We start from the raw sequence: 20614 nt of genomic DNA, 5'->3' as shown, positions 1-20614 counted from the left end.
TGATTTTAGTTCATTTGACAAAACTGGTGACTGTTAGCAGGAGAATCATACAGCCTCTCTGAAGAGGCCATTCACATCAGTGGGGATCCTACCTTAATACAGAAAACTAAAGCATATGTGTGGTCACAACCAATTCTTGTCATTATTCCATGAAAGCCTTGGGATTTGTGATCAAAGCAATGGGCTTATCCTGAACTGTGGTATAACCTTTCGTTGAACCTTTCAAATTTTTATTTTAGGAGATGATACAATACATTTTGACCATGTTACCTGCCTCTAAGACCCATCTGCCTAATTAAGTGATAGAGATTAAAATCATTGTCAGCAAGTCAGGAGAAAATGTGAATTGTAAATATCTCTGTCTTCTGTCAGTGTTGTTTACTTATCATTTTCCACTGATGTTTTAAAGAATTGCTGAACATGTGTTTTTTATCCAGAACTGAATGTTCTGTTCTGATGAATATAAAACATACTTCACTTTGTAAGTATACATTAGAAGTCTTAGAAAGACTTAATCTTTGACTCTGTTACTAAATTTCATCTGTCAAAGGAGATAATTTTAAAACTGTAATATTCAGTAATAGTGAGTCATGTTTCTTAGAAAGATGCATTCAGGATTAAGATGAAATTCTGCTGTATAACTTGAATGTCATTGTCATGCATATTGCCTATATATTTTTTTTGTCCATGTTTGTGTACCTCAGTTTAATTCAGCATGTTTATTTTACATTAAGAGGATATTCAACTCCCATCAACTGATTTATTCATGCAGATTTCCTTATAATGAGGTTTAATATGTTTTAAGCATATATGCTCATTTTTTTTAACTTAATTTTGTGCTTATATTATGATGTCCTTTATACTACTTCTTTATCTTCAGAATATATTGGAAACATTTTAAATTCAGGTTCATTTTTTAAATTCCCTTATGGCAAAAAAAATTTCTTATGGAGAATAAGCTAAACTTTGTATCCTGGCATTCAGGCTTTCCATGCTTTGACCTTATCTATGTCTCCAACTTATTTCCCACTTTGTTTATGTAGTCTTCTCTAAACCATTGAGATACTTCTTAATTGATCACTGGACACAATGATATGCATATTGTAATCTCTATACCTTTTTTAAAAAAAATATTCCCCTTGATAGAACTGTTGTAATTTTTTCCCCTCTGATTATTTATCATTGAGTTTAAATATCATTTTTCAGTCATTCAGTCAACAGATTTTCACTGATTTTGATAATGTGTTAGATTCAGTGTCTAGGCTTTGGAGGTATAGTGATCAACGAAATATGTAAAGTCCTCAATTTCATGGAGCCTTCAATTTAGAGGGAGATACAAGCAAACAGAATACAGTTTGATGAGTGTTGGATTAGAGGAATACAATGTATTATGTTCCTTGCCTAAGGCTTACTCTGACCATTCCAACTTTTAGACATCATTTTCTTTTTTGAATTTCTAGAGTATTATTCATTCTATAACTAATTTCCTCTTAATGAATATAATGTTTCACTCTTTCTTGGCAATTTAAATGTGATCTGTAAGAGAGAAGGCCCTAACAGGTCCACATCCCAGACCCTACCATAGTTGTCTGCAAAGAGTAAAAACAAAATAAATGTGTGTGTGTGTGGTTTTTTTTGTTTGTTTGTTTGTTTGTGTTTTTGGTTTTTTTTTTTGTGTGTGTGTGTGTGTGTGTGTGTGTGTGATAATGATATTTTACATCTACCCAAGGCTTAAAAAAATATTTTAATAGGAACTTCTTAAAAGTTTTATTTTTCAATCAAAAGCAACATATTCTATTTGCATTTCTGCCCATACTTAATTCTTCTTACCATTTTGTTTTCTAGAAATAATTATCATTGAATACATTGGTAGCTTTTTATCATTGAAATATATATAAATTCACAACCACAAGTTCAGGTAAACAAGACATGTTCCAATTTGAATTCAAATATTTTTCAAAGTATCTATATATACATTCATTCCACAGTCATTAAAGGGGTAGGGCAGAAGCCTCCTTTTCCCAAGACTTAAATGAGATCCAGGCGTTGGCCTTCACATCTTAATTCCCTTCTGTCATATTCTCACTCTCTAAGGTAGGGGTATCGAACTCAATCAGAGAAGGGGCCAAAATCTAAAATCCAGCCTAAATCGCGGGCCGAATGGTTTACTGAACAGTCATAAACTGTCATTGTGATGGAAACGCAGCGGAGTGCAGTGATGACAGCGCGGTGTGGGCCACATTGCAAGGCCTGGCGGGACGGATTTGGCCCGCGGGCCTTGTGTTTGACACATGTGCTAAGGCATGGTTTGGTTTTTTTTTTGGTTTTTTTTTTTTTTTTTAAGCATACAGCTCTGCTGTTATACCAAGCTCGGATTAATCAATATTTGCTGATGCCAAAAATCCTGGAACCAAGGAATCCCTATGTATACACTCATATGGTCACCGTGTACAGTTCAACAGTTTGCTTTCCATGCAAGGGTTCTTGACTGAAGGGAAGAAGAACAGAAATCCAGTTCTCTACTTACCAACCTGAGTTCCCATGGGGCTGCCTTTTTACCAGAAGGCTTGCCTTTTTCTAGTTCATATGGAAACTCCAAATGAGCAATTAGTGACCCCCATCACAGCTCTCCATCCCCTGGGATCCAGCCTAACTCCATCCTTCTCCTCTCCCTCAGGCTGAAAGAAAGCTGATTACAGATTTGCTTCCCTAATCTTAGGGATATCTTCTCTTTCTTCTTTGGCTTCTTTTTAAAAACACTAACTTTGACACTACTTGTCCTGGACAACTTACATAATCTGCTTGTTTAGAATTTCATAAAAGAGAAAAAGAGGGTGTCTTCAGGAGACTCTGCTCTGGACCATGCAGAAGTTCTGGAAATCCCTGATTTCCCTATTGAAATGGATGGATATAGGGGTCAGAGGTCAAAATTAAGAGGCCAGAACAAATAATAAATTTCAAGTGAAATGTTTTTTAATTTTAATTATTAAGATTTAAAATTTTAATTTTGAAATATCTTTTACAAAATGAATAGGATATCTTTAGTAGGAAACCTCAAATAAAATCTGTGGTAATTATGGAAATTGATGATTTTCTATTCCCTCCTTCCATGTTAGAAATTATATAACTGAAAATTTAATATGGTTCATTAAGGCTTAAAAGTGCTTTCTTCATATCATCTGTGAAAATTTTCTAATGTGTTTTATGTCTATATTTTCTCCATTTAATTTCTAGTTAAGTAAACTTATATTTAGTATGCGAAGAAGCACAACCTCCATTTGTTAGTGTTTGGGGGTGGGGATGGGTGAGTGGATATTATTGAAATGGGAAGAATTAAGTACCAAAATAACTGCTTTTGTTTTTTAATATACAAGGTAGACATAGTCATCTTTCATATTATAATAGGGAATTAAAAATAAGACATTTTGGTAAGTTTGTCTAAGTTGGAATATATTGAATGCATACTTCAGCAAATTATCTGTCTAATAAGGGCCTGTTGCATGAAGAGATTCATAAAATGAAGAGATTCATGCAACAGGTCTTCCTACCCCTGACTGTTGGCACTGGTTTTCCTCTGGCACCTGGGACTCAGGCCTTCACTCTGGCCACTACCTTTAGTCTTTGCTCCTGGTGGAACGGCACTCCTACAGCTCCCTCTGCCTCTGCCCTCCCCCTCAGAGCAGGTGTCCCGCCCTGCCTGGCCACACTGAGCCTGCATGTGTGCTGCCCAGAGGCCCAGAGCCTCTGGGGACCAGGGCCATCACCATCTTTGTTGGGTTGATTTGCATACTCACTCCTGATTGGCTGGTGGGCATAGCAAAAGTACAGTCAATTTGCATGTTTCTCTTTTATTAGTATAGATATAATAGAGGAATATGCAAATTAGCCAGAATGCAGTAAGGTCAGGACCAAACAGCAGGGACCTGAGGCTGCATGGTACCTGGCCTGGGCGAGGGACCTCAGGCCGAGTGCCCCCACCCTGTGGGGCTTGACAGGGGACTCAGGCTGTGCCCCAACCCCAGCACCGGGCCAGGGGACCCGAAGCCGCACCCCCCACCTGGCAGAGCTTGACTGGGGACCTGAGGTTGCGGCCCCTGCCTGGAAGGCCTTGGAGGTGGGGTTGGCTGGGTCTGGGTCTCCTGTGTTTTTGAAGCACATGTGGGTGGTGGGCAGGACTTGACTCTAGGTCCCACGATGTGCCCCAGACTCTGACAGGAGGGAGATTTTCATATATATTTTACTAATTTTCTTTCATCTCTGACACTGCTATTATAGCCAAAGGGCAATATAGCAATATTAAAATATTTCTTCTAATTAGTTTCCTTATAATGTGCATGAATTTCATGCACTGGGCCACTAGTTAATAGATAGTTATAAAGTGGCTTTCCTTCATATTTGCATAAATAATTATAGCATATTTTAAAATTTCTTCCTGGTTTGATTAATTTTATTAAATAATAAGTGCTATATTTGTAGTATATATACATTTTACATGTATGCACTATATCTTTGTTTTTTTCAGGAGAACATCTGTGTATCATAAAAGAATGAAAAATTTATGTTTGCTTTTAAAAATAATTTAGAATATATGTCATACACATATTTTAAATGATTAGCGTTGTGGATACTGTATAAGTATTGTAGAACCCATGTCATTTACTGATTAAAGACACAGGCTTTACAGATAGATAACTCTTGATCTAAGTTTAAAATATATCATAAAACAGCTGTGTAAGTTTTAGCAAAATTACTTACCTCTTTGACCCTTAATTCATTTTTAAAATGAAGATCCTACATTACTTTGTATAGTTACTATGAAGATTAAATATAATACATTTTATTAAGAATTTATTTTAGTACCTGACTCATGCAACAAACATTAGCTCAAATTGACTATAGCTTTTTGCTGTATAAAATAACACTGATATGTCTCTCCTCCTTTTGTCAATTAGACTTGCATGTATCATTTTTGGAGATGAGAATCTTAAAATTTGGGGTGGCTATTTTATCTTTTCATTTATGGTGAAATTTTAACAGGGTTCTTACTTTTTAAAAATTGCTTAGTTTAAATGTTTTTCAAGTCCAATGACCAAGTGGTTGTCAGGAATTTGGAGGGCAAGCTCATTTCTACCATGCTTAGTTAATTACTGTGCTTGTAAACAAAGGATGTACAACTCACAGTCAAACAACATTTCACATGGGTGATGGAGGTGATAATAGCTTAATTCCTGCTGGATCTTTTTCCTTTGCTCTGGCGAGTTCATACTGACCTTGTCCTAAATCTGATGACCTCCCTATTTTAATCAACTGTTTGGAAAGCCTGGCCTGCCATAGCTGGCCCTGAGGGGGTATCTGAAAGACCACTGAGTCACTGACCCATGTCAGGACTGGATTTCAAGTCTGATCTATAGGACCTCAGAACTAGTTATACATGGGGCTTATTAAAAACCCAACTGGCTACATTTCTCTGCTTATTAAATATCCTATTAAACTCATTAGTTTACCCAGTTTCTTATGCAGGTCATTTTCTAGACTAATTATAAATTTCAATTTTTTTAAACCAGTATTAATACCTTAAAACTAAATCTGAATGTCTTGAAATTTGAACATAATATATTGTTGAACATAAAAAATGTAATAAATATCTCCCTAGTTAATTAAGGGATCAAGGCAGTGACAAAAATTCCAAATATCTCAAACTATCTAGTTTAAGTTGTTATAGATACAGCATGTTAATCTCTGTTAATATCTTGTCAAACCTCAATATTAATAACTCACATGTTGGTATTTAAGAATTTTGAGCTTATTTGTCCTGAAGGAAAGCATAGAACCAATCAGTAAGAGGTTATTTAAATTTGATTGGGTGGGATCTGTCTACAGTAATAGAAGCTTTGTGATAGGGCTGTAGTATGTAAAGAGGAAAACATTTATTTTGTTTTCCTTCACTGCAGAAAGTAATTAGGCCCTTTTATGAATATCTAATCAATATTCTGTAATTTATATGACATTATCTTTTATTTTTAACAGGAGTTGATCCCTGAATTTTATTATCTCCCTGAGATGTTTGTCAACTTCAATGATTATAATCTTGGAGTGATGGATGATGGGACAGTAGTGTCTGATGTTGAACTTCCTCCTTGGGCCAAAACCTCAGAAGAATTTGTTCGCATAAACAGATTGGTAAGATAGTAATCATTTACCTCTCTGTCTGTCATGAGCCTTTCTTTTCTCAAAGTATCTTTCATGTGTTGGTATAATCATTAACCCTTGATCTTCTGGACAAAACTGGAGATGATGAAGGATAACTGAAAGTGACATAATAGTTCATGAATCTTCATATAAACTTGGTAAAATTTTATTGACATGAAAGGTATTGTCTTATACAGAATTTAGGTTACTTTTATATGTATGTGATAATTCAAAATTATAAGCCTAAATTGTAAGTTAAACTGCTTTTTCCCATGTTGACATCCTGTACCAGCAGACCATAATTCTGTGTTCCAGTTTAGGAGGCCATTGCACATTTTGGTAATGGAAATGATATTCAAATTATATCCCATCTCTGTCTTTTGAAGAAACTCTCCATGTGATATTTAGAATAGGAACACTTAAGAGCATATTAATTATTGTGCTTATAAAAATTCATCAGAATCTTCCCTAGTGGACTCTGTAATGTGCTATCATACGGGTTAGCTGTTTTACAAAAAAGTAATATGACTTTTCCTTTTTGCCTTTAATTTTCATAAACGTTTAGTAGCAGGGAGCTTTAAACTTAGTGTTTAAAAGTAATATTTTATACTCCATATTAAAGATGATATCTAAATTACATTTAAACAAGAAAAATTATTGGATTCTAGTTCTTTAGGAGGCATTTCTTACTTTTTATACCAACAACTATATTTTAATCCTGTCTTTCAGATCCTAATTGTAATCTCATTCTTTCTGAAATTTCACTTGATACATATATACTAAGAGCTATGCAGTGAGAGTGGAAAGAACATAGGCTTTGAAGTTAGACCAGTTTTCTTAATCCTGGATAAATCACTTTGCTAATTATGGGATCTTAGGGAATTTAGTCTTTCTGAGCCTTGGTTTCCTCTTTTGTAATTTTGAAATTATGATTATAAAATTCTAATTGTGTCTGTAAAATATCTAAAATAGTCTCTGGCTTATAGTAGGCACTCAGAAAATAGTACCGAATATTATTATATTAGTCTTTTTTTTCCTTAAATTTTTTTCTATCACAGTCTTAAGGTACATGTTGCATTATACTCCCATCTCACGCAGTTTTAAAGATTCTCATTAAATTATTAAAATGACAGCAAAAGACAAAACTTAATTTGAAATATATAAAAGAGAAGTCAGATTTTAAATGTGACAGTTGTCTATAGTTGTGTGATTTTGTTTCTCAGGCACATAGAAGTCAATAGAACGTATAGTCATTTTACAGTTTGTTGTGTGGTGTGTTTTGTGTGTGTGTGTGTGTGTGTGTGTGTGTGTGAGAGAGAGAGAGAGAGAGAGAGAGAGAGAGAGAGAGAGAGAGAGAGAGAGAGAGAGAGAGAGAGAGAGAGGGAGAGGGAGGGAGGGAGGGAGAGAGAGATTGTCCTTTAAAAACACATTGATTGAGGCATAATTTACATACCATAAAACTCTCTGTTTTAAACGTACACAAATTCATTTGGTTTTAGTAAATTTATACAGTTTGTGACCAGCTTTAGTACATTTGCATCACTTCCTGGTACCTGTTTGCAGTCTATCTCTGCTCCCACTCCTTGTCCCAGGCAACCACTGATTCTGTCTCTATATTTTGCTTTTTCTAGAAATTTTATATAAATGGAATCATGCAATATGTTGTCTTTTTGTGCCTGGCTTCTGTCCCTTAGCATGATGTTTTTGAGATTCATCCATGTGGCTGCATATATTGATCGTTAATTTTATTGTATTGCTGCATAGAATTTTATTGTAAAGATACAATAGATTTTGTTTACCTGTTAACAGTTTGTAGACATTGTGTTTTGTCCAGTTTGAGGCTATTTTGAATATCTGTATATGTCTTAAAGTGGCCATCTGTTTTCATTTCTCTGATTCCTAGGAGCTTAATTGCTGGGTCATAGGATAAGAAAACGTTTACCATTTTGCATTCCCACCATTAATGTGTAAATTTCCAGTTTTCCATAACCTTGCCAAGACTTGGTATTGTCAGTTTTATTTATTTTAGCCATTCTGGAAGACATCTCACTTTAATTTTCTACTCGCAAATGACTAATGGTGTTGAACCTTTTTACCAACTTATTTTCTACTCACCTATGTTCTGTGAACATTTTTTGCCTATTTTTCAATTAAGCTCTTTATCTTTTTATTATTTAATTTTAAGAGATCTTTATTCTCCAGAAAAGCCCTTTATTCAACATATCTTTTCTAAATACTTTTCTTCCATCTGTGACTTGTCTTTTTCATTTTTCAATGGTTCCTTTGGAATCGCCAATTAAAAGCATGTTTTTACCATTAGGTAGGTATAAAATAACATTTATGTAATATTTGCCAAGTATAAATAATCATCTTAAATCTGGAATAAATTTTTAAGAAAATAATGAAAATCATATCATTTCCTTATTGGAATGTTTTTTTCTCAAATATGATTTATACTTGTAAGTCTCAAGGATGCCAATTCTCTATTAATCATAACCATATTTAGTATCATTTAAAGTACAAAAAAGTTTGTTAGTATGTTTACTTTGCTTTAAAAGAGGTCTAAGAGGCAGAGACATTGAATTAATTGTATTAAAAAGCTTTTCAACAATATTTTGACTTTTAAAAAAATGTAATTGTATAGATTGAGGTAAGCCATTCTCCTGACAGTACTTTTCATCTTTACTCTCAGAAGAACCAGATCTATTTGAGGCTCCTTTCCCAAAAGCATCAGGAAAAAAAAGAAGGGCAACATACCACATTGTTTTCCAGTCAGATTTTGTTTTGCCTGCCCATGATTTAAACTTAGACATGACTATGAAGTTATCTACAAAATAGTATTTTACAATGCTAATTGCATAGCTGTTGTAACCTATTAAGTCCTTACACATTTCTCCCAGTGATTCCTCTTCCTATAAGTGTTGGGAATGTCTTCATAGTTTAGGTTTTGAATAAGCATACATTCTTAGCAGAGTATATTTTTAAAAATCACTGCAAATTAAATGCAAATATAGTTTAGAGTTGAATATTTACATCTCTGATCATTTTAATCCATAATTAGGAAGAATACTTGATTTTACTTATATATGTCTTTATGGAAGAATTTAATAATTCATTCAAAAATATTTATTATACACCTATGATGAACAAAGCTTTCCTACAGCACAGTCCATATTGTTTCATTTCATAATTTCCTGTTAACTTTGTATAAGTGACTGAATTATCAGTATGGTATTTTATGTATCTGTTAGCATGTTATCACGTAAAGGTTTTATCCCCTCCTTTTGGTTTACCTCTTCAAGTCCACAGATTTTATGCAATGATTGTAGCTCATGAAATGCATACTACTTTGATCTGTGACCTTTTTGTGGTGCTAATCGGGTTCCTGATATCATTATACCTTACTCATTAATCATATTTCCTGCAGCCCGTCAGGCAGCCAGACAGCACAAGTCCCTGTTTTCAGCCCTCTGTTGGCAGGTTTCTGCTTTTCCAGATTATTACAGACGATACTTTGGCTTCTTGTAGCCAGAGCCACATCAAGCTGTGTGTTACAATTAAAGTCAGATGGTCCTCAGGTTGAACAGGGATATAGTGTTGCAGCTGTCTCTCTTCCTGGAACAAACCAGCACCAAGAACAGATGATCTATAGGACAGTGAATAATAACAGTTTGTACAGCACTCTGCTGGTAGCAGGGGATCACTGAATTAATTAACCGACAGTCTCATTTTAAGATATCCAGCACATCTTTTTTAAGTATTTGGTTGCCCAAATATTAATTCAAGGGGATAGGACATTTTTAGGAACATGATTTCCATGGTGGACTGGTAATGCTACATTTTCTGTTTATGTTATAGGGCCATACCTAGCCATTTAAATCCTCGGAGCTTCCTGTGAGTAATGCAGATCTAAACGCAGGATTGGCAGATAGCTCAAGTGTTGTATTTATGCACAGAAGATAATATCCTGTGTATTTTAGAAGGAAAACTCACCTATGTCTGATTAGTCTTTTTGGTAAATAAATTACATTTTCTTTGTTCTGAAGAGTTGGAACCTCGGTAAAATCAAAGTAGTCTTTAGACCCTAAAGATTGGTCTGTGTTACTTAATATTACCTGGACAAAAAAACATTTTTTTTTTATTCTGCTTCAGGAAAATAAATGAGAAACAGGCTTTCATACTTTCAAATAATATAAAAATATATGCGTTCAGACCACTCATCATATATCTCTTACAATATAATGTTGATATTACAGACCTATATTATGCTGCCTCTTATAACCCTCAGAGTTTAAGTGGAATGAGAGAAAAAGAAAATCATACTCTGCGCAGAATGATAGGTCTATTTATAAAAGTTGATGAAATGGAGCATTTTACTTTAGCTGAAGGATATATAGTTTATTTAAATTTTAATAAAGGTAACTCATTCATTTAACAGGTATTGACTGTCTATGTACCAGCCCTGTAAGACCCAGGGAACAGACAGCCTATATCACTCCTCTTCTGGAGGTTTCTTCCTCTTTGATAGCTTAGGCTGTTGACATAGAAAACTTCTCAGGGCCGAGAGGTGGCAGGAATCTAATAAAGGAAGGCGTCAAATGATTAATTGACCTGAGTTTTCTAGTTAGAATCACATTTGTTTTTGTAGCTTTTGTCTTCTCTACCATTTCATAATGGGGACATGAGTAGTTACTTTACATGAGGAAGTAAAGAAAAATAAAATGAGTATGTTATCTCATTTCCAGATGATATATGGATAAACTAAAAGCAATGCTTTAAAAAAAAACATATTTAAGGAGTAAGAAATCTTTTTTTAATTTTAAAAAAATATATTTTATTGATGTTTTACAGAGAGGAAGAGAGGGATAGAGTTAGAAACATCTATGAGAGAGAATCATCCATCTGCCTCTTGCACACCACCCCCTACCAGGGATGTGCCCACAACCAAGGAACACGCCCTTGACCAGAATCAAACCCGGGACCCCTCAGTCTGCAGGCTGATGCTCTATCCCCTGAGCCAAACCGGTTTCGGCAGCAATGATTTTTTTAAAAGTCTTTTTGTCTGAGAGAAAACAAAATTTTCTAGATTTTGTTTCTCTACTATCCTTGTTTTTTTCCTACCTATTACTAAGTAAAAATCTGTTTACAGATCTTATATCTGAAAGAACTGGGTCAATCATTTCTAACCTTTTCATTTGAATGGAAAATTTACAATTCTCAAGTGATGACAGCATAGTTGACACAAGAATCTCATGTTGATCAAAAAGTGCTGTATGTGCCAATAGCAAGACCTAAAACTTGAGATGGCTAAGTCTGTAATGATGTAGCATTAGATTATTTCTAGTGGCATCTTATGTTCCAAATTACCGTGGTTAGAAACACTGTAAGGTTGAGAGGTTTGATTGAGATTTGAAAAGGGTTGTACTTTTTTTGACCTTTATTCACATCCTTGTTTCCATTTCCTGGTAAATGTCATTTAAAAGCCTGTTTCTTAAGAGAGCTGAATAGGCAATATATATATCTACTAGGAGCCCAGCGCAAAATTTGAAATTGTGCGGCGCCACCCACCCTCGAGTCACTGATCAAGCCCTGCCTCGCTCCCCAGACCCCTCAGCAGCCACAGCTGCTGCTGGTCCGGCCCTGCTGTCTACTCTGGCCCTTGAAGCAGCCTTGGCCACTGCTGACTATGCCCGCCCCCCACCCACCATGCCGCCCGCAGTGCTGGAACACAGGCCCCTGCGGCCCCGCCCCTGATGCTGAATGTGGAACCCCCTCCTGTTTTGTAGACCCGTTATGGTGTCCTGGTTAATTAGCATATTTATTATATACAAATACATATACATATACATGTATGTATAGTTTGCTGAAAGCTAACTTTTTTTTTCTTTTCATATTGCTCCTTTTCCAGTTGTCTTTTCCTTTTCTACATTGATAATGATGTGGCCAAGAATGTATATAGCCATGGTAGCTTCAGTTGGTACTAATTATTCTCTACTCTGGACTTATCACTCCCTCTGCCCTCCCCATTCCTTCCAGTGATTGGATCTGAATCCCTGGAGAATGAGGGCACATTTGAATGATGTTTGAAAAAATTCTCAAATACTATTGTTTGGTTTGTTTTTAGTCCTGACATGTATTACTGAGAAATTTGTAGTTCAGAAATAACATCTAAATAAGTGGAGTGTCCCATGTTGATAAGTTCTTAATTCTCTACAAATTTATTTATAAATTCAAAATAAAAACCAATTCAAATCCCAGCAGGTTTGTTTTGTTGCAATATGAAAAAAATATATTATGAATGAGCAAAGTGCCAATTATAGTCTAGACCCCATCTGAGAGCAGGAACAGGTTTCAGAGGGATTCTTAATATATATATATATATATATATATATATATATATAGAATTATTATAAAGCTGCAGTAATTGGGGGAAATTAGGAGAAATTGAAGTGAGCAGAGATCCCACAAACAGACCAAGACATGAATAAACTTCATCTGTTGTAGAGCTGATATTTCAGATCTGTGGGGGAAGGCAGGACTTTTCAATGTAGGTGCTGAGATAAATAATTGTTGTATTCATTTCCTAGGGCTGTCAAAACAAAGTACCACAAACTGGTGGCTTAATCAACAGAGAGACTTATTGTCTCCCAGTTCTGGAGGCTGGAAGTCAGAAATTGGAGTTCAGCAGGGTTATTCCTTCTGAGGCCTGTGAAGGAAGAATCTGTCTGGGCTGTGTGCATCTGGCACCTGTCTTCTCCCTGTGTCTCCTCACACCCTTCTCCCTCTGTGTCCTGTCTGTGTCCACATTTCCCCTTTCTATAAGGACACCAGTCATATTGGATGAGGATCATACTCTACTCCAGTATGACCTCACCTTAAAGTAAATAATGACATATATAATTAGCCCATTTCCAAATTAGGTCATATGTGTTACTTGCAAGTTAAGATTTCAACAGTTGAATTTTGGGGACACGGTTTAACCTATAACAACAATATCAATATAGAAACAAGTGACAGTATACTAAAGCTTTAAATATAAGGGAAAAACTTTTAGAAGATAATGCAGGGGAATTTCTTTATGATCTTGGAATAGAGAACAGTTTTCTAAACAGGAAACAGAAAGTAAAGTATGATTATTACATTAATTGACTTTGGGATGTTAGATCAATCTTGTATTTTCTTGAATATATCACACTTGGATGGTATATTCTCTTGATGTATATTGGAATTTTTGTTTATTATTTTATTGAGAAATTATTACTTTTGAGGATTTTTCATCTATGCTAAGGAGTGTCTGACTTCAATATCAGGATAATATTGGTCTCATAGGATGCGATGTAGTAGTGTTCCCACTTCCTCTATTCTTTTAAAGACTTTGTGAAAGATTAGCATTATTTCTTCTTTAAATATTTGGTCATACTCACCACGTAAGCCATCTGGATATGGGATTTCCTTTGTGGGAAGATTTTAAATTACCAATCAATTCTTTAGTTGTTATACATTTATTCATATTTTATGTTTCTGTTTTTCGTTTTTTATTTAATTTTATTGTGATTGGAGGATATTCTTTGTGTGACCTTTGTTGTTTTAAATGTACTGAGACTTGCCCTGGCCGGTGACTCAGTTGGTTGAGACATTGTCCTGTACACGGAAAAGCTTGCAGTTTCAGTTTCTGGTCAGGGCACATATCTAGGTTGCAGGTTCCATGCCCAGTTGGGACACATAATCGCTGTTTCTTTCTTTCTCCCCTCCTGTCTCTTTCTCGCAAAATCAAAACATAACCTTGGGTGAGGATTAAGTAAAAAAGTATGAGGACTTGTTTTATGACCTAGGACATGTAGAAGTCTCCATTTGCTCTTAAGAAGAATGAGTATTTTGCTCTTGTTGAATGTTCTAAAGATGCCAGTTGATCAATTTGGTTTATTGTGTTCAAGTCTTCTATATATTTGCTGAATTTCTGTCTCTCTATGCATTTTTGTTAACGGGATGTTGAAATCCCCAAATATTGTTAGCTCTGTCAGTTTGTTCTTGGTGTATTTCTAAGCCCTGCTGTTGAATGTGTGTATTAGTTTCCTATGGCTGCTATAATGAATTAACAAAAATGTGGTAGCTTAAAACCACATAAATTTATTCTCTCACAGTTCAGACTGGGACATAGTATCTTTTTTTGTGATGGGGGTCATTTGTCAGCCTGTCACTGTATACATATGTTTAGAATTGTCATATTTTCCCAATGAATATTTTTTCATCATAATTTGTCTCTGTTTCTAGTAATGTTTCATTCAGTCTATTTTGCCTGATATTAGCACAGTCAATCCAACTCTCATACAGATACTGTTTGCATTGCATATATTTTCTCATTATTTTACCTCCAACCCATTTTGTCTTTTAATTCAAAAGAAGTTCTTCTGTAGATAGCATATTTGGATCATAAATACCCAGTCTGATATTCCCTGCTATTTAATGTGGTTGGATTCATATCTACCATTTTTGCTAATTATGTTCTCTAGTCCTAGGTGTTTTTTTTTTGTTTTTGTTTTTCTATTCCTCCTCTATATTTTTTATATTAAATAGATATTCTGGTCTACTATTACATTTCATTAAAAAATTTTAAGTTATTTTCTTAGTGCATCTTAATTACTTCAATTTAATTCAAGTATCTCAGTCTACTTCACATTAATACTAGTTTAATTCCAGTAAAATATATTGACTTTGTTCCAGCTCATTTTCATTTCCTCCTGCTTTGTGCTGTTGTCATATATATTATATCCACGTATGTTGTAAGCCCACTATTCAGTATCATAACTACTGTTTTGTAGAATCTTGTGTCTTTTAAAGTATAAGTTAACAAAGGAGAAAAGATACCTACTAACTTCAATTACTGCTCTTACATATGGAATCATTCTACAATGAGTACAAGAGTGCCTCAGATGTCAGGATCTATAGGCACGGGATAGTCCCATACAGAAAAAATTCCATTGAAATGAAGTTCATACTTTTAAATAACAGTGTTTTTCCATTATTTTCCTAGAAAATAAAATCCTTTTGTGAAATGAATTATATACTTCTTTATCTCTTAAGTAGAGAATTCAGAAGTCTAATAGCCTTTTTCTCCAATTCTCATGGTTAAATATTCAGATATTTTCCATCTTGTCCTGAAAATTATTGAGCTATATAGAGCTTGTTGTTTCTGTTCTCCAGCCAAAAATGACATACATTCCTTCGTGTGCCCCCCACCACCCTTTTCTTTTTAGCCTTTCTGTCAGCATTTTAGAGTTCTTGTGTCAGCTGTCACTTTTCTCTGTCAGGGTTTTCATCTTCTTTAGGTCTATTTTGTTATTTTATGCATAGACAACAAGGTAAAAGCCCGAGGGATAACAGTGACTGCCACCATTACACTTCCTAAGTTTTGTGCTTATTTTATTCATGTCTTTTGATGCTTTGAGTTTTTTGTCAAGTTCTAGATTCTCTAAACACCTGAGATCTGAACTGTGGATACATGAAATGGAAACTACATTTTGTTTAGTGACATATTACTGTGCTATATACAAGCAAAATAAGGTGAAATGATATATTGTTTTCCAGGTATATTACATTTATGTTGGAAAGAAATATACAAATTATGTGGTTCTTTTGGAGTAACTCTATGCTTTCCTATTAACTTTACTTAATATTCATTAAAAACACATCATAACTGGTTTGGCTCAATGAATAGAGCATTGGCCTGCGGACTCAAGGGTCCCAGATTCAATTCCAGTCAAGGGCATGTACCTTGGTTGTAGGGAGTGTGCAGGAGGCAGCTGATCAATGTTTCTTTCTCATCGATATTTCTAGCTCTCTATCCCTCGCCCTTCCTCTCTGTAAAAAAAAAAAAAAAAAAAAAAAAAAATCAATGAAATATATTTTTAAAAAATAAATAAAAATAAAAACATTAATAAAACATACTAACAAAAACAGTTTAAGATTTTGTAAGAATAATAGAAAATTCCTCCCCAGTAATATCCCATCCACATGATGTTGAGAATTGTGTAACAGTAATTGCTCATTCCTGTAGTGATGTACCTGGAAGTGTGTGGGAGGAGAATCCAGACTTGTACCTCTTCCTGGTACAGGAGCCTGGAGCAGTTCTGCTTTTAGCTTCTATCGATAGAATCCGTCATCCCACATGCCTTTCCTCCTCACCACAGTGCCCACCACATGCTGTTTCTGCTCACTGCAGTCTGAGCCTACTCCTTTTTAAACCAAACCATGTCACAAAGTTTACAACCTCACCCCTTTCGCCACCACTGCCTCAAAACAAAAAATCGCCTGCAAGCAGCTCTCCTCAAAACTTTTGTCTTTAGAATGTTTCATAAAAACCCCTTCATATACCCTATGACCTTCTTGCAACCCATTCTCAATATGTACACATGTGACTCCCGGCCCATTATTCTCCTTACCCAGTGGAACTCCTGTGCTGTTTTGAATGTATATTTTTGGTTTTAGATGTAAACTGTATCCTTTACACTAAGTACAGTAGTATATATTTGTGGTTCATGGAAAACACTACCTTCATCAGAATTTCCTGAGGTACAGTTAATAAATGATGTTCTTTTATTCATTTATTTAATCATCAACTATTTGTTGGGTATCTATTTTGCCCTATCCTAGTGGCTCAGTGTTGACTGGGGGAAGAAGGGATATAAACTCCCATCCAACTTCAAAGCAGTGGGGAAAGGTAGACTTTATAATAAATAGTATGTGCTAGCCATATGGAAAAAAAAATTATCTGTTTTACAAAACCAAGGATCATATACCTAAATGTGAAAAAGTGAAACCAGTGGTAGGAGAAAATATTAATGAATTTCTGTATAACCTGAAAGTGGGGAAAACTTTTGCAGCGATACCTCAAAATCTAAAAGTATGAGAAGAAAAGACCTGATCACTTTGGTTACCTACACACCGATAATAACTTTCACATGATAAAGTGCATCAGAAGCAAAGTCAAAAGACAAATGACAAACTGAATAAAAACATTTGAGATTTAAAACTTAGGCAAATGGCTAGTGGACCTCATTTATAAATAACAAAATTATAGAGAAATGAGCTCGACAATCTAATAAAAATGGCAACAATTCACAGAAAAATAAATGTCACTGTCCTTTCAACACAAGAAAAATATTCAACCGCTCTCATAATAAAAGAAAAATAAATTGTACTGAAATTCCATCTCTGTCTTTTAGATTGGCTAAACTCCAATATATTTCAGTCCCAGCATACTCTGTTGACGAGGCTGTGGGGAAAATGGGCATTCTCCTACATTGCTGATGGGAATGCAAAATGACACACTTCAAAAAAGGGAACTTTGCCATTCACCAACAGATTCCCTACCTGTTTACCCTGTGACCCAGTTTACAGTGTCTTTTCCAAAGACATACAGAGTAGGAAATGTCATTCACAAATAGAATATATATTCTTTAATAGTTTTGACTCTGAAATTATGAAACGTTTTATATTATTTAAAAAAACAAAATCAAAGGGGGAAATCCAATACCTAAAAATTGAAAACACATTGGAATAAGTAACCTTAGTAAGATAAGTATATCTCTGGTTAGATATGTTTTATAGACAAAAGAACTAGAAAAGATCTTAAACTTTTAAAACCCCTCTTATATTTAGGTAATAATGATATAAGTTCTTTTTGAAACTGTTATGGGAATCTTGTCAATTTAGCAAATTGATTTTGTTAATGTCAAGATCAAGATTTTAATACAACAGATAAAGAGATTCAGATGTAAAGTTAGGGGAAGTGTAGAAGCAGCCTGACAGTAGTAGCTAGAGACCTTTTTTTTAATGTCCTAGTTATTGATATATGTTTTAGTTATTAATTTGCACTAAACAAATTTGCAAGTGATAGTATAAAAGCAAAATTATTTGTCATGAAGAATTTTGCTATCTAGGAAACCAGATTATTTATTTTTTTCTGGCCAGCAGAAACTGTTTGGGGATCCAAATATAAGCAACAATTACATGTGGTAACATTGACTTCGAATAAAAGAGAAATTTGATTATCTTAATTCATTGAAAATATTTGTTCAGTGCTTCCGCTCTTCTAGGTTCTGGGGATACAGAGGCAACCAAAACAGACAAGGCCCTGCCCTCCTGGAATGACGAGTAGATTCCAGTGGAGATCGTATGGCCATGCTAGGCTGGTACCTCTGTCCCCAGTACAGAGAAAGAATGCCTGCAACAGAATCAGTGTGCTCACATTTAGGTGTTTGGACAACTTTTCTAAGTCTTTGTAGGACACACTGTCCAATTCTTACTTTCTGTGCTTCTCTTTTATAATCTGCATGCTGACCATCCCCCTCTTGCCAAGCCTTTCTTTAAAAAGGACATCACTGTCTTAAACACCCTAACAATGTCACACCTGAATAAAAATCCACCATGAGTAGAATTTGGATACTCTTCCCCCAATGTGTTATTTACAGATTGGCTAGTTTCATTCATTTTGGGGCATTTTTTTTTAATAACTTTTTTCTTTAAATTATTGAAATACTTTTTATTTTCCTCAATTAAAAAGTACTTCAATAAAAAGTACTTGAAGAAAATAAAAATAAGTGACAAAACCTCATTTGTAGTAGCGTCCTGCTTGTCCTAGACGTTTGTTTTCTAGAGATCAGAAGAAGAGTGGAAGGAGAGAGACTTTTTGTAGGAAAGAAAGAGAAAGGCTTAGAAAACATACTATTTTTCCCTTTTTCATCTTCGTGTGAATTGTCATAGTAGTGTGCTGCCAGGTACAGCTGGAAGTTACCATTTTGCCAGGGATGAATGATAGTGGTTGGAGAATAATGAGGCTAATGGGCTCACACAATGGGACTGGAGCTTGGATTCACGGGAGGAGGCCTTCTCACCCAGTCCCCTCACACCCCTCTGCTTCAGGTGGTGGCGTCCTGTGCTGCTGTGAAGTTGCCTCCAGCCCCTGGCTGCCTCTGTGCCTGGCACGGGGCCATGTCTCCTGCAGTGGCAGCTTACCTGAAAAGCAGCATCTCTGCTGTGGCTTTTGTTCTGCCTATGGGTGCTTTCTTGCAGCTCTGCACAGCGATACCCGATAAATGACTACTTAACGTGGTATTTATGTCTGCTGGATATGCCACTCACTGGTGTCTGTCCAACACATATTTTTTCAACGAAGAATTTTATGTGAACTGGCAAATTTCTTTGGTTATGGTAACCAGAAAGGAACCTTCGTCTTCACCCCCTCCCTCAAACAAAAAGGAAGAAGAGAATTGATTTATGCTTTTTCTAGTGTAACTTGTCTCCCTCCCTCCCTCCCTTCTCCCCTCTCTTTCTTCATTTTATCTTTTATTACTTTGTTGTTTATATATTTATGTTCTACTAAAAACATTTCCAACAGTGCCCTAGCATTAAAGTTTCTTTTTTTATTTTATTTTTCTTTATCGATTAAGGTATTATATATATGCATCTTTATCCCACCCTCCTATACCCCCTATCTCCCCACTCATGCCCTCATCTCCCTGGTGTCTGTGTCTGTTGGTTAGGCTTATATGTATGCACATAAGTCCTTTGGTTGATCTCCCGCCTCTTACCCCCACCCTCACCTACCTTCCCTCTGAGGTTTGAAGGTCTAATCAATGCTTCTCTGTTTCTGGATCTGTTTTTGTTCATCAGTTTATGTTGTTCATTATATTCCACAAATGAGTGAGATCATATGATATTTATCTTTCTCTGACTGGCTTATTTTGCTTAGCATAATGCTCTCCAGCACATGAGTGGATTAAAAAACTGTGGTACATATACAAAATGGAATACTAAGCTGTGGTAAAAAAAAAAAAAAAAAAAAAAAAAAGGGATTCTTACCATTTGCAACAGCATGGATGAGCTGGAGAGCGTTATGCTAAGCAAAATAAAGTTTATTTTTATTTTTTGTTTTTGCAAATAATGTCAAACTTATAAAAATTGTAAAAATAAAAATAGCATACAGAATATTGATATGCTCTTTATCCAATTTAATATTGGTATGATCCTCCTCCCCATTTTTAATGTGAGCTTTCTCCTTCTTCTTTCCCTTCTTTTCCCTGTGTGTGCATACACATATAGTAAATATGTATGTATATATGCATATATATACACACACACACACACAAACACACACGTAATGTTTTTATTGAATCATTTGAGGATGAGTTACTTCATGTTTCTTTACCCCAAATACTTCAATATGTATATAATAAAAATGGGAACATTTTCCTATGTAACCACAGTAACAGTGGCATTTGATAAATATAAATTAATTCAATAGTTTGATCTGCTTTGCATATATCAGTTTTGTTAGTTGATCTGATAATGTCTTCTTTATGGAATTTTTACCCTACAATATAGAATCCAGTTATTGCTTTTAGTTGCTATGCAAGTTCTTAGAAGT

The 20614-nt window shown here is 35.1% G+C and overlaps 1 protein-coding gene across 6 annotated transcripts in view; it reads left to right on the top strand.

The window, feature by feature from the left end:
• Positions 1-20614, top strand: part of LRBA (LPS responsive beige-like anchor protein) — a 518726-nt gene that overhangs the window by 395986 nt on the left and 102126 nt on the right. For all 6 annotated transcript variants that reach the window (XM_036424850.2, XM_036424848.2, XM_036424851.2 and 3 more), the window contains one exon: positions 6028-6180. In XM_036424850.2, coding sequence (XP_036280743.1) covers positions 6028-6180 — 153 coding nt within the window. The remainder of the gene's footprint in view (positions 1-6027; positions 6181-20614) is intronic.

Source organism: Pipistrellus kuhlii, unplaced genomic scaffold (genome assembly GCF_014108245.1).
Source record: "Pipistrellus kuhlii isolate mPipKuh1 unplaced genomic scaffold, mPipKuh1.p scaffold_m20_p_8, whole genome shotgun sequence".
In the NCBI taxonomy this organism is placed as follows: Eukaryota; Metazoa; Chordata; class Mammalia; order Chiroptera; family Vespertilionidae; genus Pipistrellus; species Pipistrellus kuhlii.
Note: the sequence above shows the minus strand (reverse complement) of the source record. Positions and strands in the feature narration are given on the sequence as shown.